The following is a 13,673-nucleotide window of genomic DNA, read 5'->3' on the forward strand; positions in this document are numbered from 1 at the left end:
GCGGGGCGCGCGGAGGCCACGCCCCCCGACGGCGGGCCGGGCGGGGTCACGTGACCCGGGCCCCACCGCCCGCCTTATAAGCCGCGCCGCGCGCCGCGCGCCCCGCGCCACGGGCCCAACTCCAGGCGGTCCCGGCCGCGACCTCTTCCCCCCCGAGCCCGCGCGCGGGCGCCCCCCCGGACAGGTACGCGGGGCGCGTGGGAGACTCCGGGGCCGAGCTCGGGGCGGGAGCCGGGGGCGCGGGGCCTGGGGCGGTCCGGGCGCCCCCACCCACCCCCGGGAGCCGCGGGGACCCGGGCCCGGCCCCGGGGCGGAGCTGCACGCCTGACCCCCGCGGGTCGGCTCGGCCCCCCCCTGCCCCGGGCCCGGGTAACTTGCGCTGCGCGCGGACGGCGTGTGGGAAACTTTGGGGCCGGACGGGCCAGCGCTGGAGGCGCGTGCGGAGGGCACCGGGGCCGCTCGGTGCTGGCAGCCGGTCCCAGACGCCTGGCCGCCGCCGCCGCCGCCGCCCGCAGCCCCGCGCCACCCAGCGGGCACCCGGCGGGACCTGGGCGCGGGCCGTGCCGTCTGCGGGCGCCCGGAGCCCCGGCTTCCCGCGCGAGCCGCGAGGCCCGCACCTCGCCCTCCGCCCGACGCCGCCCGGGCCCGGCTCCCCAGCTCCCCAGCTCCCCAGCTCCCCTCGCCCGCGAGCGTGACGGGGCCCCGCCCCTCTCCCTGCAGGAGCGCCGGCGCGCCCCGGTGACCGATGCCCCGGCTGGACGACCACTGCTGGAGCTGTTCGTGCGCCCAGGGCGCCAGGCACCGAGGCCTCCCGGTGGCCGGGGCCGGAGGGCTGGCGGCTAAAGTGGGAGACATGCTCAGCCCCGCGGCGCTGGCGGCCCGCCGCGGCCCGGACCCCGCGCCCGCTCACGGGCCTCGCAGCCCCGGGGCGGGGGGGGCTCGCGGCGCTGGCGGCGGCTCCCCGGGCAGCTGGCACCACCACCTGGTGCGACGGAGCCTGGTGCTGTTCTCGGTGGGGGTCGTGCTGGCCCTGGTGCTCAACCTGCTGCAGGTGCAGCGGAACGTCACGCTGTTCCCCGAGGAGGTCATCGCCACCATCTTCTCGTCGGCCTGGTGGGTCCCGCCGTGCTGCGGGACGGCGGCCGGTGAGTGCAGCGGGGGTGGGGGCGCTGCTCGGGGGCGCTGCTCGGGGCCGCCGGGCCGGCCTCCCGCCGACCTGGCCCGGGGGCCGCGCGCGCCGAGCCCGCCGCCGTCCCCGGGCTGAGCGCACCCCGGATTGGCGGCGGGCGAACTGGTGAGCGGCACGGCGGCGCTGCCATTGGCCCGGCGCGCGAACACGCTACCCGCCGGCCACCGAAAACAAACCGTCACGTGCGCCCCGCCGGGCGGGGGCGGGGCGGGGCGGGGCGGAGGGGACGCCCGGCAGGCCGCGGGGTGCCGCGGGGTGCCGCCCGCTGACTCCGTGCGCAGGGGCCGCTGACTCCTGGGGGACTTGTTCTGCTCCCGTGCCCACGCGTGGTGGATCTCGGCTTGGCTCGGAAGACCGCTTAGCGCTTCTCTAGCGGCGCAGCCTTCGTGCATACGCGCCGTGTCAGGCGTTTCCTGCAGCCTCGCCAGCTGCCAGCAGCGGGAGTAGAGAACCGGCGGGCCCCAGCCCTCGGGGAGCCACGCTCTGCTGGGCAGAGCACAGGTGTACCCAAGTGGGACAGCCGTCGCGGGGGTGCCGCGCTGTGGGCTGTGTGTCCAGCCTTGATGGGTTGCCTGCCGTGGGTTTTACGTGCTTACAACTTAAGCCTGTTCACTCCTTACAACAGTACTCTGTGATGGCTCCATTTCACAGATGTGGAAACTGGGTGCAGAGACTTTAAGCATCCCTGTCTAAGGGGACACAGTAAACGGCAGACCGCTGTGCATAACTCTGCAAACTGCCTCCCTGGAGTCTGGGTGTGTCCCCTACACTGTGGAGACACATCCTCTTTGCAGCAGACTGGCTGAGAACAGCTGGATGGCACAGGGCTGGGAGTGGAAGCTATGTTCTGGCCAGGGCACGTCAGTCACTGCCGGGTGAGGGGTGGGGGTAGAGCACCCACTCAGTGGGTACAGTGCCTTCATCTCCGTTCTTAGAAAGGTAGGATCCTACTTTGCCTTTCTAAATCCTTTAATCATACAGCTATCCTATTAAAAATCCTTTTTGAGAAAGTTACCTAGAGCAGATCCCATCTTTCATGCACATTTGGTACAGTAGTTCTTTCTCTGAATCAAAAATTCGGTCTTAAAAAGGAAATATTTTAGGTTAGGTTTTATTTGCAATTGAAGCGTCAAGGAATTCTGCACTCTCTCAGTTTCTCATACCTCCTTAAAAAAAAAAAATTACCAGATAAGCATAGGGCAAAATTCTTCAGTACGGTTGTGCCTCTTTACCCTTTAACCTTAAAAGGTAAGATTAAGTTTATAGCTAAATAAGTTATAGAATTGTTTGGGTTTCAGTCTTCAAAACTCTTAAAATTAGAATTTGATAAACTGTAAGACAAAATTGAAACTGAAACTCTCAGTTTCATTGATTATTTTCACCAGAACTGTGTCCCTTATTTGTCCAGGAACCTGAACTTAGTTACTCCTTTCCTAGGATAGCAGGTGGAACTGCTCCTTGGCTTTCAAGCCTCTGCACTTGGCATCTTTAAGTGCTGAGCCCCATGTCCCACAGTTGGTCCCGTGGGCCTGGATCCCCAGCAGCCTCCAGGCACCCTGTTTGTTCCTGCCTTTACTATGTCCCTGAGTGCCACACCCTCCCCCTGTCTAAGTTCTCTGTGTCCTCTCTCCTTTAAAAATCTGTGCCTGTGAAAACTCCCTAACTCTTCCTACTCCGCCTTCTGCTTACATAACCCTTGTCATTTTACACATGAGGAAACAAACATGAGGATCCAGGTCCCATCAGAGCCCACAGTGAACCAGGGGCCTGGTTCCCTGGGCCTGGTCCCAGGCTGTTCCCACAGGTCAGGACCTGGACTCACAGGGGTGGCTCAGCATGGCTGACTGGTCACAGCATTATATGGATAATTAACCCCCCCCCCCCCCACCTGATTGAGTTCTGTGTCTAATTAAACTGAAGAACAGCAATTTTTCAAAAACAGTGTGATCCTTTTGTTTGTAGTCAAGGAAGACGAAACAAAAAAAAAGACCAACAAAAATTAGACTTAATTCAAATGCTGTGTTATAGCATATATGTTTTCTAGGAAAAGAACTGGTTTGAATAATCTGTTAATCGCACTTAGAAGTCCTGTTGTCATAGAGCTGGCGTGTTCTCATGTGTGTTCTCATAGAGCTGACTTATGTTGTTTTCTTTGGCAGCTGTGGTGGGCTTGCTGTACCCCTGCATCGACAGTCACCTGGGAGAACCACACAAGTTTAAGAGAGAGTGGGCCAGCGTGATGCGCTGTGTGGCTGTGTTTGTTGGCATCAACCACGCCAGTGCTGTATCCTTCAGAGGATGTGCTACGTCCAGGGCATTTCCTTAGGTTATATTTTGAAGCACTTTTTTACTTCTAACGAGTATATATTATCTCATAGGTTAGTGGAATGATCTTCTTCCAACTATTTTATTTTAAAGCATATTGCTTGGTGTATAGAGTTTTCAGAATAGTTCAGGAAACTGTTGAAATAATACGAGAAGCAGAGTGGACTTTCTGTTTTGTCAGACAGTAGCTCCTGGTTCCTTGGAATTGGTTTTATAAATTCTTTTACGTTTCACCCTCATAATCTTCCATTAAGAAGACCTGGTTTCTGTGGCCCAGTGAGAGGAGGCCAAGGGTCCCTGTTCTTCGGGAGGGTTTTTTAGATGGAGACTTATGTGGTACATAATAATGACAACATGTATAGGATCTGAGTTGCTTTGTTTGCTTGTTCTGTTAGTTTTTTCCTTTGGCTTATTTTGAGCATCTTAAAAATCACTGGACTTGTCCTTAACCTTGCATCACCAGAAATTGGATTTTGCCAATAACGTCCAGCTCTCCTTGACGTTAGCAGCCCTGTCTTTGGGCCTCTGGTGGACATTTGACCGTTCAAGAAGTGGCCTTGGGCTTGGGATCACTATTGCCTTCCTGGCCACTCTGATCACTCAGCTGCTGGTGTACAATGGTGTCTATCAGTAAGTATGTTCTCTAGCATATCTACGTCACCTAGAAGCTATGACTTCACTTTTATTAAAAACGCCCACTAAGCTGAGATGCCATATTTTTTTAATACATACATGATGTTGACTTAGGCATGAAATTCTCAAAAATACTTACTGTTGATTCCTATGTTAAAAATGTACCACCCAGGGATCCCTGGGTGGCGCAGCGGTTTGGCGCCTGCCTTTGTCCCAGGGCGCGATCCAGGAGACCCGGGATCGAATCCCACGTCGGGCTCCCGGTGTATGGAGCCTGCTTCTCCCTCTGCCTATGTCTCTGCTTCTCTCTCTGTGTGTGACTATCATAAATAAATAAAAAAAATTAAAAAAAAAATTAAAAAAAAAAAGTACCACCCATAACTTAACCGTAGGGAAGTGAAGCAGTGGCAGTAAGCGCAGCGGTGAGACGGGACTGTCCTGCGGCCCATTGTGGCTGCTGCGCATCGTGCGTCTCCCCACTGGTGGACTCTCCCCCAGAGGCCAGCCAGGCTCGGGGAGGCTGACTGATTAGGTACCGTTTCCTCTGCTTTCTCTGCAGATACACGTCCCCAGACTTTCTCTACATCCGCTCCTGGCTGCCGTGTATCTTCTTCTCAGGAGGTGTCACCGTGGGCAACATAGGACGGCAGCTGGCGATGGTAGGTCCTGCGGCGGTCTGCTCCCAGTGCCTGATCGCTCGCCTGATAAAGTGGCTGCCCACGAGTCATTGTAATGTGTGGTTGAGACCCAAGAACAACAGTTACAGAGAAAAGCATAAATTTAAAAAAAACAAAACAAAAACCCAATGATACCAAGGCAACTCTTTGCTAAATGATAAAGATTTGGGGATTTGTGAACTCATGATGAACTAGGAAGCAGCCAGGGTTGGCGGGTGACCCCTCATGTTATAGATGCATTCAGCAACCTTTCTAGGCTCTCAGCGAGTCCAGTGGCTGGCAGATAAAGTCACTGAAATGGCTAATAGTTGATGACAAGGTGTCCGCCGTCCATCCCACGAGGGCAGGTGATGCCCGGGCAGGAGATGCAGCAGAGGCCCTGCACCCAGGTTGAGGCCTGGGTAGACAGGCCCTGCACATCCTGGGCTGGGGGACCTGGCTCAGCCTCCCTGGAAGCCCTGCCATCGGCCGTAGAGGGAGTCACACGGCTTGGAGCCATTGACCATTCCTTGAGACCTGGAAGGGCAGAGGGAGTCAGGGATGATTTTGGTGGTTCTACCTTCACATACAGTAGTAGTTACAGTTTCACATTTGAACACATTAGTACGAGAAAGTTCTCTCAGGAGTTGACTTTGACTCTAGGGCTTTAGTAAAACGAACGGAAGAGAATTGCTGAGTCTTACGAGGGCCACTGCCCTCACATCAGCCCTGGGGCTTTCTCAGAAAAGTTATCTCGGTCCCTCAGGCTATTTATAGAACAGGACATTTATTTGTGCCAGCTGATACTCACTTGCGGGAGCTGAATTTGAAGGCCACTTGGCTGTTTCACAAAAATAGAACTAATTTCAGAAAGATAAAATGTGTAGCATGTCCCACTGGTTCTGGAGTTCACCGTCCCTCCCTCCATGCCTTGCAATTCCTTGGAGCCAGTGCCCAAAATGGGAACTCAATGAAAATACGGTTTCTTGCAGCCCCAGTGAGGGTCAAAGGACTTGGCTTGCTTATTTTGACTTGCAGCCTCACATGAGACACCCATGCACTGGCTCCCTCCCATGCAGCCCACTGACTGGTTGTCCGACTAGAACCAGGCAGGCCCACGTCACCTGGTTGTATCTGTCCACCATCTGCCCTCTGTCTGTCCACCGGTGCTTGTTGCCGTGCGGCTTCTGTTTCAGTAGCTTCAGTAGAGAACTCCTAATATGGCTTTTGGGGTAAAACTGCTGTCAACAGGGTGACTTCATAAAACAAAAATCTGAATGACGTTTGACAGGTTGCATGTTGTGGTTTCAGGCTGCTCAGCTGGTGCTGTTATGTATTTGCAGGGAAGGGTTAAGCCGGGGTTTGGAAGTAAGCATTAGTCCCGTAGAGGTAGTGACTTCCACGGGTACGAGTTATAAGCACCGAGAAATGGTAAATGGTTGGAGGGAACTGATTTGAAGAGTCATACACGTCATACCTTTGAAACTACCGCTGCTTATAGATTGTGTTAGCAGATGATCCTTGCTGTGCCCCCCCCCCCCCCGGTCATTATGGTGGAAATATCAGAATTAAGTGAAAGTTTGATAAAGGTAAGTTTTAAACAAAACAAGCGAGCCACAGAGTTACAGTTCTCCTTACTGAAGCTTGCTCTTCCCTAGCCTTTAAAAGTGGAGAGACTTATGTAAGGATGTTCTCATACCTTGAAACGTGGGGAGCGATAGTCACCTCCCCTCCCAGGTCATCAGAATGAGCGGGCGTCTCAAGGCTCTGCGCCCACCCCATGCACCACTGTTTCTGTCCTCGAGAATGGAAATCCTTCCTTCCCCATGGGTCCCAGCTGCAGGGAAGGTTAGCAGAGTCCTCAGAAGTGGGGGCTCCCTTCACTTGGACCAGTGGCACCACCAGCCACACCCTGTGGTTGCCCCCGAGATGAGCTGCTGACAGCAAGTGGCTGCTCCTGGCCGCTCGAGGGTGGGGGCAGCCCAGTCCCCGTTCTCTAGGTGGAGAGCATGGGACGAGGGTGAGCACATGTGAAACTGCTGGCCCTCATGCCCCCAGCCCTGTTAGTGCTGGAGGAAGCCAGGAGAGTCGTGCTAGAGTGGAGCACAGCTTCTGGAAGCTTCTCGCTTCGTTGCGTAGGGGTGTTATGGAGGCCTGAGAGCGGGGAGCCAGGTGTTAAAGCCACTTGTATAGTCCAGGTCCATCTGGACTGGCGGGCAGCCCTGGCCCCTGAGGTGAGGATGGCCTTGTGGGAGTTGGCGGCGGTGGGGGCATCTGTAAGGGGTGAGGAGCCCCTTACAGGAGCCGCTGCTTCTGGAAAGTAGAACTGCACATGGTTTGTAGGGTCTGTTTGATTTTTCTCATCTTTGTTAAAAAAAGTTACAGTAAAAATGATAGTTTTGTAATGTAAAGCGCAGGTGATGTGTGTAGGAAGTGATAGTGTAGACTGCGGAGGGCAGTGGTGAGGGAGCCAGGAAGGTCCGCTGTGAACACATGGGGCTTGCTCACCTAGAGGTCCCTGGAGGTCCCTGAGATGGAGGCCTTCCTGCCCTGCCGCCACCACAGCCGCCCAACACCCACCCTGACTTGGCTCCTGGAGGGTGAAGCCTTCCTGGACACCACCCTGGCATTACGTGGCAGTTGACACCCTGCCGCTTTGATCCTCTTGACCTCCATCCCTGGAAGTGTGTACACACGAGTCTCGTGGAAGCAAGAGAGTCTTATAAAAGTGGACCCAGGGAATCTTCGGCCGAATGCACCTGCAGCCAAATGAGTCCTCCGGCTGCGGCGGTGAGGGTGCGGGACCTGGGCCCTGTCTGCAGTGGTGCTGCTGCGACAGCAAAGTGCATGAAGCTAAAATTGTGTCCTGCCTGCCGGTAGAGCTGGGAGTGCGGGAAATTATAGATGTCTCAGGCTGCGGCATGACCGAATAAAATATGAATCCTAATCCAGGTGCCCTGCCTGACCAGGTTCTCCTGGGGCCTGTGTTTGGGGGGCTTCTCCCTTGATGCTGCAGCAGCAGGTGGCCCAGGAGGCTGCTGGGAGGACCGCAAGGGCTGGGGGCCCAGAGCCCTCCCCTTGGGGCAGTCGAGTCTGCACCCTGACGACCCGGGTGAGTGGGTCCTGTGGTGTGGGTGTGAGTCTGTGGGTCCCTGAGTTGTCAGCCTTAGAAAGTGCTTCTGTGGTGTCTTGAATGTTGGTGCCATGATGTCAAGTCCTCCCTGGCTAGAATCTTCCTCCTCGTGTGCACCCCTGCCTTTAAAAACGACAGGGAGTTAAGAGGTTTTTCAGGGAGAGAGTCTGAATGCTTGAGCCTGCCTCCTTAGTTGTTACCCTGCTTCAAAGAAACAGAAAAAACAACAGCTTTCTTATTTGTAAAAACAGGTTAACTGTGCTCAAAACTGGAAAAGCCCTTCCCATGCTTATCTCCAGGAAAGCTGCCCGGCGTCCAGAACGGGGCTGCCAGTCGGGCTGGCTGTGGCCGTGGGCCGCGCCCTCGCCAGAGGCCTCCACCCTCAGGCTGCTGGTGGGACGGGCCTGGGGTTGTGGGGGCACTGTCTCAGAGCGAACCCCTGATCCAGGACGGACACCTTCCCCACAAGGGCCTCTGACGGCCCTGCTCACCCACTCTCCTCAGGCTCCTTCTCCGTCCTTGCCGTTGGCTCCCTCCCTCAGGGAGACACATGGTCACTTGCCAGGGTCGCTGGGTCCCAAAGCCGCAGATGGGCCCTACTCCCATCCCGTGGCTCAGGGAGCTGATGTGGCAGCTGCGTGGCCACCCAGGTGTTCCAGAGAAAATGATGCATCTCTGCGTTTGTAGCTTCAAATCTTTGGAAACATGGAGGCTTTGAGCTGCCCCAGGGAGGGGACGCGCAGCTTTGCTTCCCACTCCCAGGCCAGGCCTCCTGGCAGCGGACAGCTGACTGCCTTTCCTGTGGTGGTGGCGGTCAGAGCAGCGCCGGCGGGTGCGGAAGGGACGCGAGGTGAGCTGGTCAGGGGTGTGCCACCCACCCTGTGAGCACACAGCTCCCGACGGCCCGCCTTGGGGTATCTTGGGGGCATCACTGTGGGACCCCTTCTGCCCAAGACATGCAGCTCTCAGGCTGTGGCCCCGTGTCTTCTCCATCCCAGGCCAAGCATCACCTCCTCTCGGTGGTCACATGTGTCCTTATGCTAACGCCAGACCCGAGTTAGGTCTCCCACGCACAGTGGATTGCAAAGCCATGTTTTCTGCATCTCCCCATGTGCACGAGCCACTCGCACATCTGGCGTGCTGTTGCGGGGCTCAGACGAGGAAGCGCGGGGCATGGGTGTCTCAGCGTCCTAGAGCCAAGCCTGTCTCCCCAGGCTGCCCCGGGGGAAACAAGATGTTAGTAAAGGTCAGGACAGAGGCCCCCTTCCTGGGGAGCAGACTGCTGCGCACAGAAGCGTGTGCATCCTAGATCGCAGTGTGTGAGCGTCCTGGTGTCATCGCCGTGCACCCCCGGCGCCCCGACCACACAGGACCCCACAGCCTCCCCGCTGGGGCGGATGTCGTCCTGCCTCCACTTGTGCAGCAGCTCTGCGCTGGGCAGGACAGGTGGCTCCCGGCCAAGGGTGTTGTGGAGGTCACGGGCCCGTTCTGCGCCAGTGGCTCCCACATGTCCTATCCCCACCACGCTCTCTGTCGGAAGATCCTCTCCTCCTCTGCACACACGGGGCACTGACGTTCTCGCTCTCCTTCCATGCAGGGCGTTCCTGAAAAGCCGCACAGTGACTGAGTCTTCAAACCCCCCGAAGAAGAGCACGATGTGGGAAGAGAGTCTGTGACATTGGATTGTGGCAAAGATGATCTTTTTTCCGCAGTGATGATCTATTTAGATTGGGCTGACTGTACCAGTGACTCCCGGAGAAATGACTCACCTGTCTTAGAATAGCAAGTGAAGAACTGCTTATCTCGAAATGGTACCTTGCTTGATGCGTCCATGCCTGCGTCCTGCTCTAGAGATGCGCCCCCCCAGCGGGTGCGGGCGTCAGGCGGGTACGGCTCCCCGAGTCCTCGATCTCATTTATGTTATTAAAAGCAAGTTGCCATATTTCAAAGCCTTGAACTAAAGCCTAATTACCAGCTCCTGGTTTTGTACCCGTGCCCATAGGGGATAGCTTGATGGTGCTTAACAAAGGTGAAGTGTGGAAAAATAGGAATAATATTTATCCAAAAGATTTTTTTTTTCTAAGAATAGGGTTGTGTAAAAAGCGAAGTTGTGTGGCAGTGAGCCCCGGGAGGCCGCGCCCGCGCCGAGACGCTTCACACTCCCATGCCGCATGAGCGTGTGCATCGCTGTGTGCAGCTGTGCTTCGCTCCCCCTGTGGGATTCCGTGCAGACAATCTTACTGAGTGCAGAGGGCAGCGAAGGCCGTAGTCCTACACTGTGATAGACCGGAGTTCTCACCGCGGTACTTGACGAGTCTCATCCAAAATCCATACCCACCTGAGAGGGAGTACCTGTCTGCCGTGTGTCTCAGTCTTAGCGAGCCAGAGTCATGTGTGGTGTTTCTTCAATCCTCCAGAATAGACATGGCGAGTTTTCCACAGCCCTATGGAATTTGCAATCTGTGATTGCCTTGTAAAAAGATGCGTGCACATGTCACCACATTGAACATTTGGTGTTTCTAAATACTCAAAGATATCGGTGAGCACAATGTATTCACTTAATGGCATAGACCATATTAGACCCACTTTGCAAGGATTGGGTCTCAAACTTCAAGTGCAATGTATATGAAAACCAATCTGAGCCTTGTATTCTCTTAAATATTTATTATTATTTTTTTTAACGTATGAGATGTTGAAGAGGGGTTCTCCATTCATTTCAGTGCTGCATGGAGGCAAAATTCAGCAATAATTTCTTTCAGTTCTGTTGCACCCTCCACTGAGCCCTGGTCCTTTGAAAATACTCCAGTTTTGTGGGTTTAGTAGATTTGTCATTTTTACTTAACAAATTTACCTTTTTGTATTTTGCAATTGAAATGTTTTTGTTTTAAATCCTGTGAAAGTGACTTCATTAGGAGACTCTTTTTGGCTAGAAACAGGCAGTGGGCAGGACGGGGGTCGGAGTCACTGGCATCCGCGGCCGCGGATGTGTGCGTGGTGGTCTCGTCGCGCCTGTTTGGTTTTGTTCTGACAAAAATACCATGGAATAAATTTTCGGTGACTGTGTAGCTAATCTGTTCTAGAGGAATTTTGTGTAAAAGTCAACGAGATCGTTCTGAACTTTGCACTGACCCCTTACATGTTTTCTGAAAGTGAAGACGGATGATTAGCCGTGTGTGAAAAGATTTCTCAAGGAAGAGGTCAGCATCTTATGAGAAACCAGAAGTTATTAGGTGAAAGCAGTAATTGAATCTTTAAAATATACTTGATCATGTACAAACAGTAAGTATTTTTTTCTCTGAAACTGGAAGTAAATCTTTATCTGTTAGAAATAATGTAGCCAAAAAAAAAATGTGAATCTGAAGAATTTTTTTGCCAATACTTTATAGCAAGTATATGAACCAAAGTGATTTGTGTTTGTAAAAATGTAAAATACTCTGAACAAAATTTGCACTATATCAGATACAAACATCTAGTGAGATTCACATTCATACTAAGTTTTCAGCACTGTGTTCTTTTTGCATTCATTTTTTACTTTTATTAAAGGTTCAAAACCAACTCTTGTATTTATGAGCTTTTCTTTAAAGGGGCAGGGGGCTTGTCTGCGTGGGGTATTAGAATTTGGAATGGGAAAATATTTTATGGTTCTTCAAACTTGACTCAACGTTTACACAACCTCTTGGGGAAAGACCGCTTGAGTGTATTTTTTCCTCCCAGTGGGAGGTGAATTTGGGAGGTGACCGGCAGTAGGATCCACTCTGACTCCCTGCCCCCCCCCCCACACTGACGGGTGGGGTGTCTCCCTGGCAGATAGAGCCCAGGAGGAAGGGACCATGCTGATGGTGACCCCCACCCCCCTACCGCAGACATGGCCCTCACCACTGAGGCGTGAAGTTCTGCCTAAGAGGAGCCCAGTTCATGCAGCTCCAGCACAGCAGTGCCCACACTGAACCCATCCAAGCCCAGGTGTGAGCAAGTCTGGGAGCGTGGCATGCAGTGGGTTGGCAGGCAAGGAATCCTGTCACCCTGTTGATTACAGACAAGGCACGCTGTCCTAGAGTTCCTTGTCCCCTCTGTCAGCTGCAGGGGCCAGGCTGAGAGCAGGAGCTCCGTCACTGAGCTGCTTTTCAGGATCACCTGCTACCTCACCTCAGGAGTGTGTCTGGAGATCAAGGACTGGCACTCAACATACATCATCAGTGCCCTGGCATCGTCCCTCCCTGCATTACAGGCATTCCTTTCACGAGGGAGGAGAACCAACTGGAATCTAAACCGGCTTTTCTTGGGGCCCTTGGGTGGCTCAGGCCATGATCTCAGGGTCTTGGCATCCAGCCCCCACGTCAGGCTCTGCATCGAGTGTGGAGCCTGCTTCAGATTCCCTCCCTCTCTCTCCATCGAAGAACAATAATTATAAAAAATAGTGAACTTGTCTTTCCTATTTCGTGTGTTAGGCCTTTTGCTAACAATGCTCACTTTTTTTTTTAAGATTTTATTTATTCATAAGAGACACAGGCAGAGGGAGAAGCAGGCTCCCTGCAGGGAGCCCGATGTTGGACTTGATCCCAGGACCCTGGGATCACACCTTGATCTGAAGGCAGACACTCACCTGCTGAGCCACCCAGGCGTCCTCACAATGCTGGGTTGCTGAGAGTTTCAGCTTTCTCTGTAACAATGTAGCTTGCGGGCAGCCCTGGTGGCGCAGTGGTTTAGTGATGCCTGCAGCCTGGAGTGTGATCCTGGAGACCTGGGATCGAGTCCCATGTCGGGCTCCCTGCATAGAGCCTGCTTCTCCCTCTGCCTGGGTCTCTGCCTCTCTAAAAAAAAAAAAAAAAAAAAAAAAAAAAATGTAGCTTGCAGATAGAGACTTAGGGTTGGGATCTACTCTGAAAAGTATGGTATGGTAAAATACTAATGAAGATATTACAATCCTGCTTCAATACATATAATGCATAAGATTCTGGCCCACTCCTCACTCATCTACCATCAGGCTTGCTCTTGAACAAGAGGCAGGCTGATAAGCAATGAATTAGCCACAGGAGGGATTTCCTATTGATCCCCTAATATGGCCAAAATACGCAGAGACTGAGGTGTGAGATCTACCCAATCCGGACGCCCAAACTTGGTGCTCTGTGGGTTTTCTTCCTAAGGCGCACACCTGAGGAGTTCCTTACTGGGCATTTAGGGAAACTGTGCCACGTGCTGGGCTCCAGGTGGGCTGGAGAGCAGGAGGCACCGGAGCTGTGCAGGGGCAGCCGGTCCAGACGCGTGATTTTGAAGTCAGAATGGTCGGGCCCCATGAGTGGATTCCCTTGCTCTTTCCATTTCTCGGACACTGGATTCTGCTAAGCATGTCGGCCCCTGTTTTACTAGTTCTCTCCAGGTTTGTGGCATATTCTCAAGTTCAGGAAGACACAGCTCTGTCCACTGAGGTGACTTCGCCTTGTGTCCCATCTCTGACACGTAATCCCGGCCACGATGGTGCTGATTGGTCCTGTTGTCCCTCAGGCCTTGGCCAGAGTCCCGCTCCCGCGTCCCGGGGCATGTCTGTCTCCCTGAAGCTCCAAGCCGCAGGGCCTGTCCCCTCAGCCCCTTCAGCCGTGATCACGTGCCCGTGTCACCACCACCACCACCACCCTGCCCCGCCCGGCTCCTGTCGCTGCGGACTGGGAGGGAGGAGTCTGCCTGCCACCCGGTGTGCTGGTCACCCGCAAACACCTGTGGGAAGCGTGTTGAACAAGTG

General features: G+C 54.3%; 1 protein-coding gene across 2 annotated transcripts; it reads left to right on the plus strand.

The window, feature by feature from the left end:
- Positions 1–89: 89 nt before the first annotated feature.
- On the plus strand, positions 90–11,491 carry INSIG1 (insulin induced gene 1). Of its 2 annotated transcripts, XM_025451745.3 has the most exons (6): positions 90–184; positions 721–1,145; positions 3,349–3,473; positions 3,978–4,144; positions 4,707–4,806; positions 9,534–11,491. In XM_025451745.3, the coding sequence occupies exons 2-6, from the start codon at positions 746–748 to the stop codon at positions 9,561–9,563; spliced, it is 822 nt and encodes a 273-aa protein (XP_025307530.1). In that variant the 5' UTR covers positions 90–184; positions 721–745; the 3' UTR covers positions 9,564–11,491. The 2 variants fall into 2 exon arrangements, with proteins under 2 accessions (XP_025307530.1, XP_025307536.1); XM_025451751.3 differs by lacking the exon at positions 721–1,145 and having other exon boundaries at positions 101–184.
- Positions 11,492–13,673: the final 2,182 nt, after the last annotated feature.

This window comes from Canis lupus, chromosome 16 (genome assembly GCF_003254725.2).
Source record: "Canis lupus dingo isolate Sandy chromosome 16, ASM325472v2, whole genome shotgun sequence".
Classification (NCBI taxonomy): Eukaryota; Metazoa; Chordata; class Mammalia; order Carnivora; family Canidae; genus Canis; species Canis lupus.

What these genes read in the sequence shown, in the direction of transcription:
- INSIG1 (XM_025451745.3), top strand. Translation starts at nt 746, where the DNA reads ATGCCCCGGCTGGACGACCACTGCTGGAGCTGTTCGTGCGCCCAGGGC. An exon ending in GCATCAACCACGCCAGTGCT is followed by an intron (nt 3,474 to 3,977) that starts GTATCCTTCAGA and finishes TTGCATCACCAG; the next exon opens with AAATTGGATTTTGCCAATAA. An exon ending in GTGTACAATGGTGTCTATCA is followed by an intron (nt 4,145 to 4,706) that starts GTAAGTATGTTC and finishes CTTTCTCTGCAG; the next exon opens with ATACACGTCCCCAGACTTTC.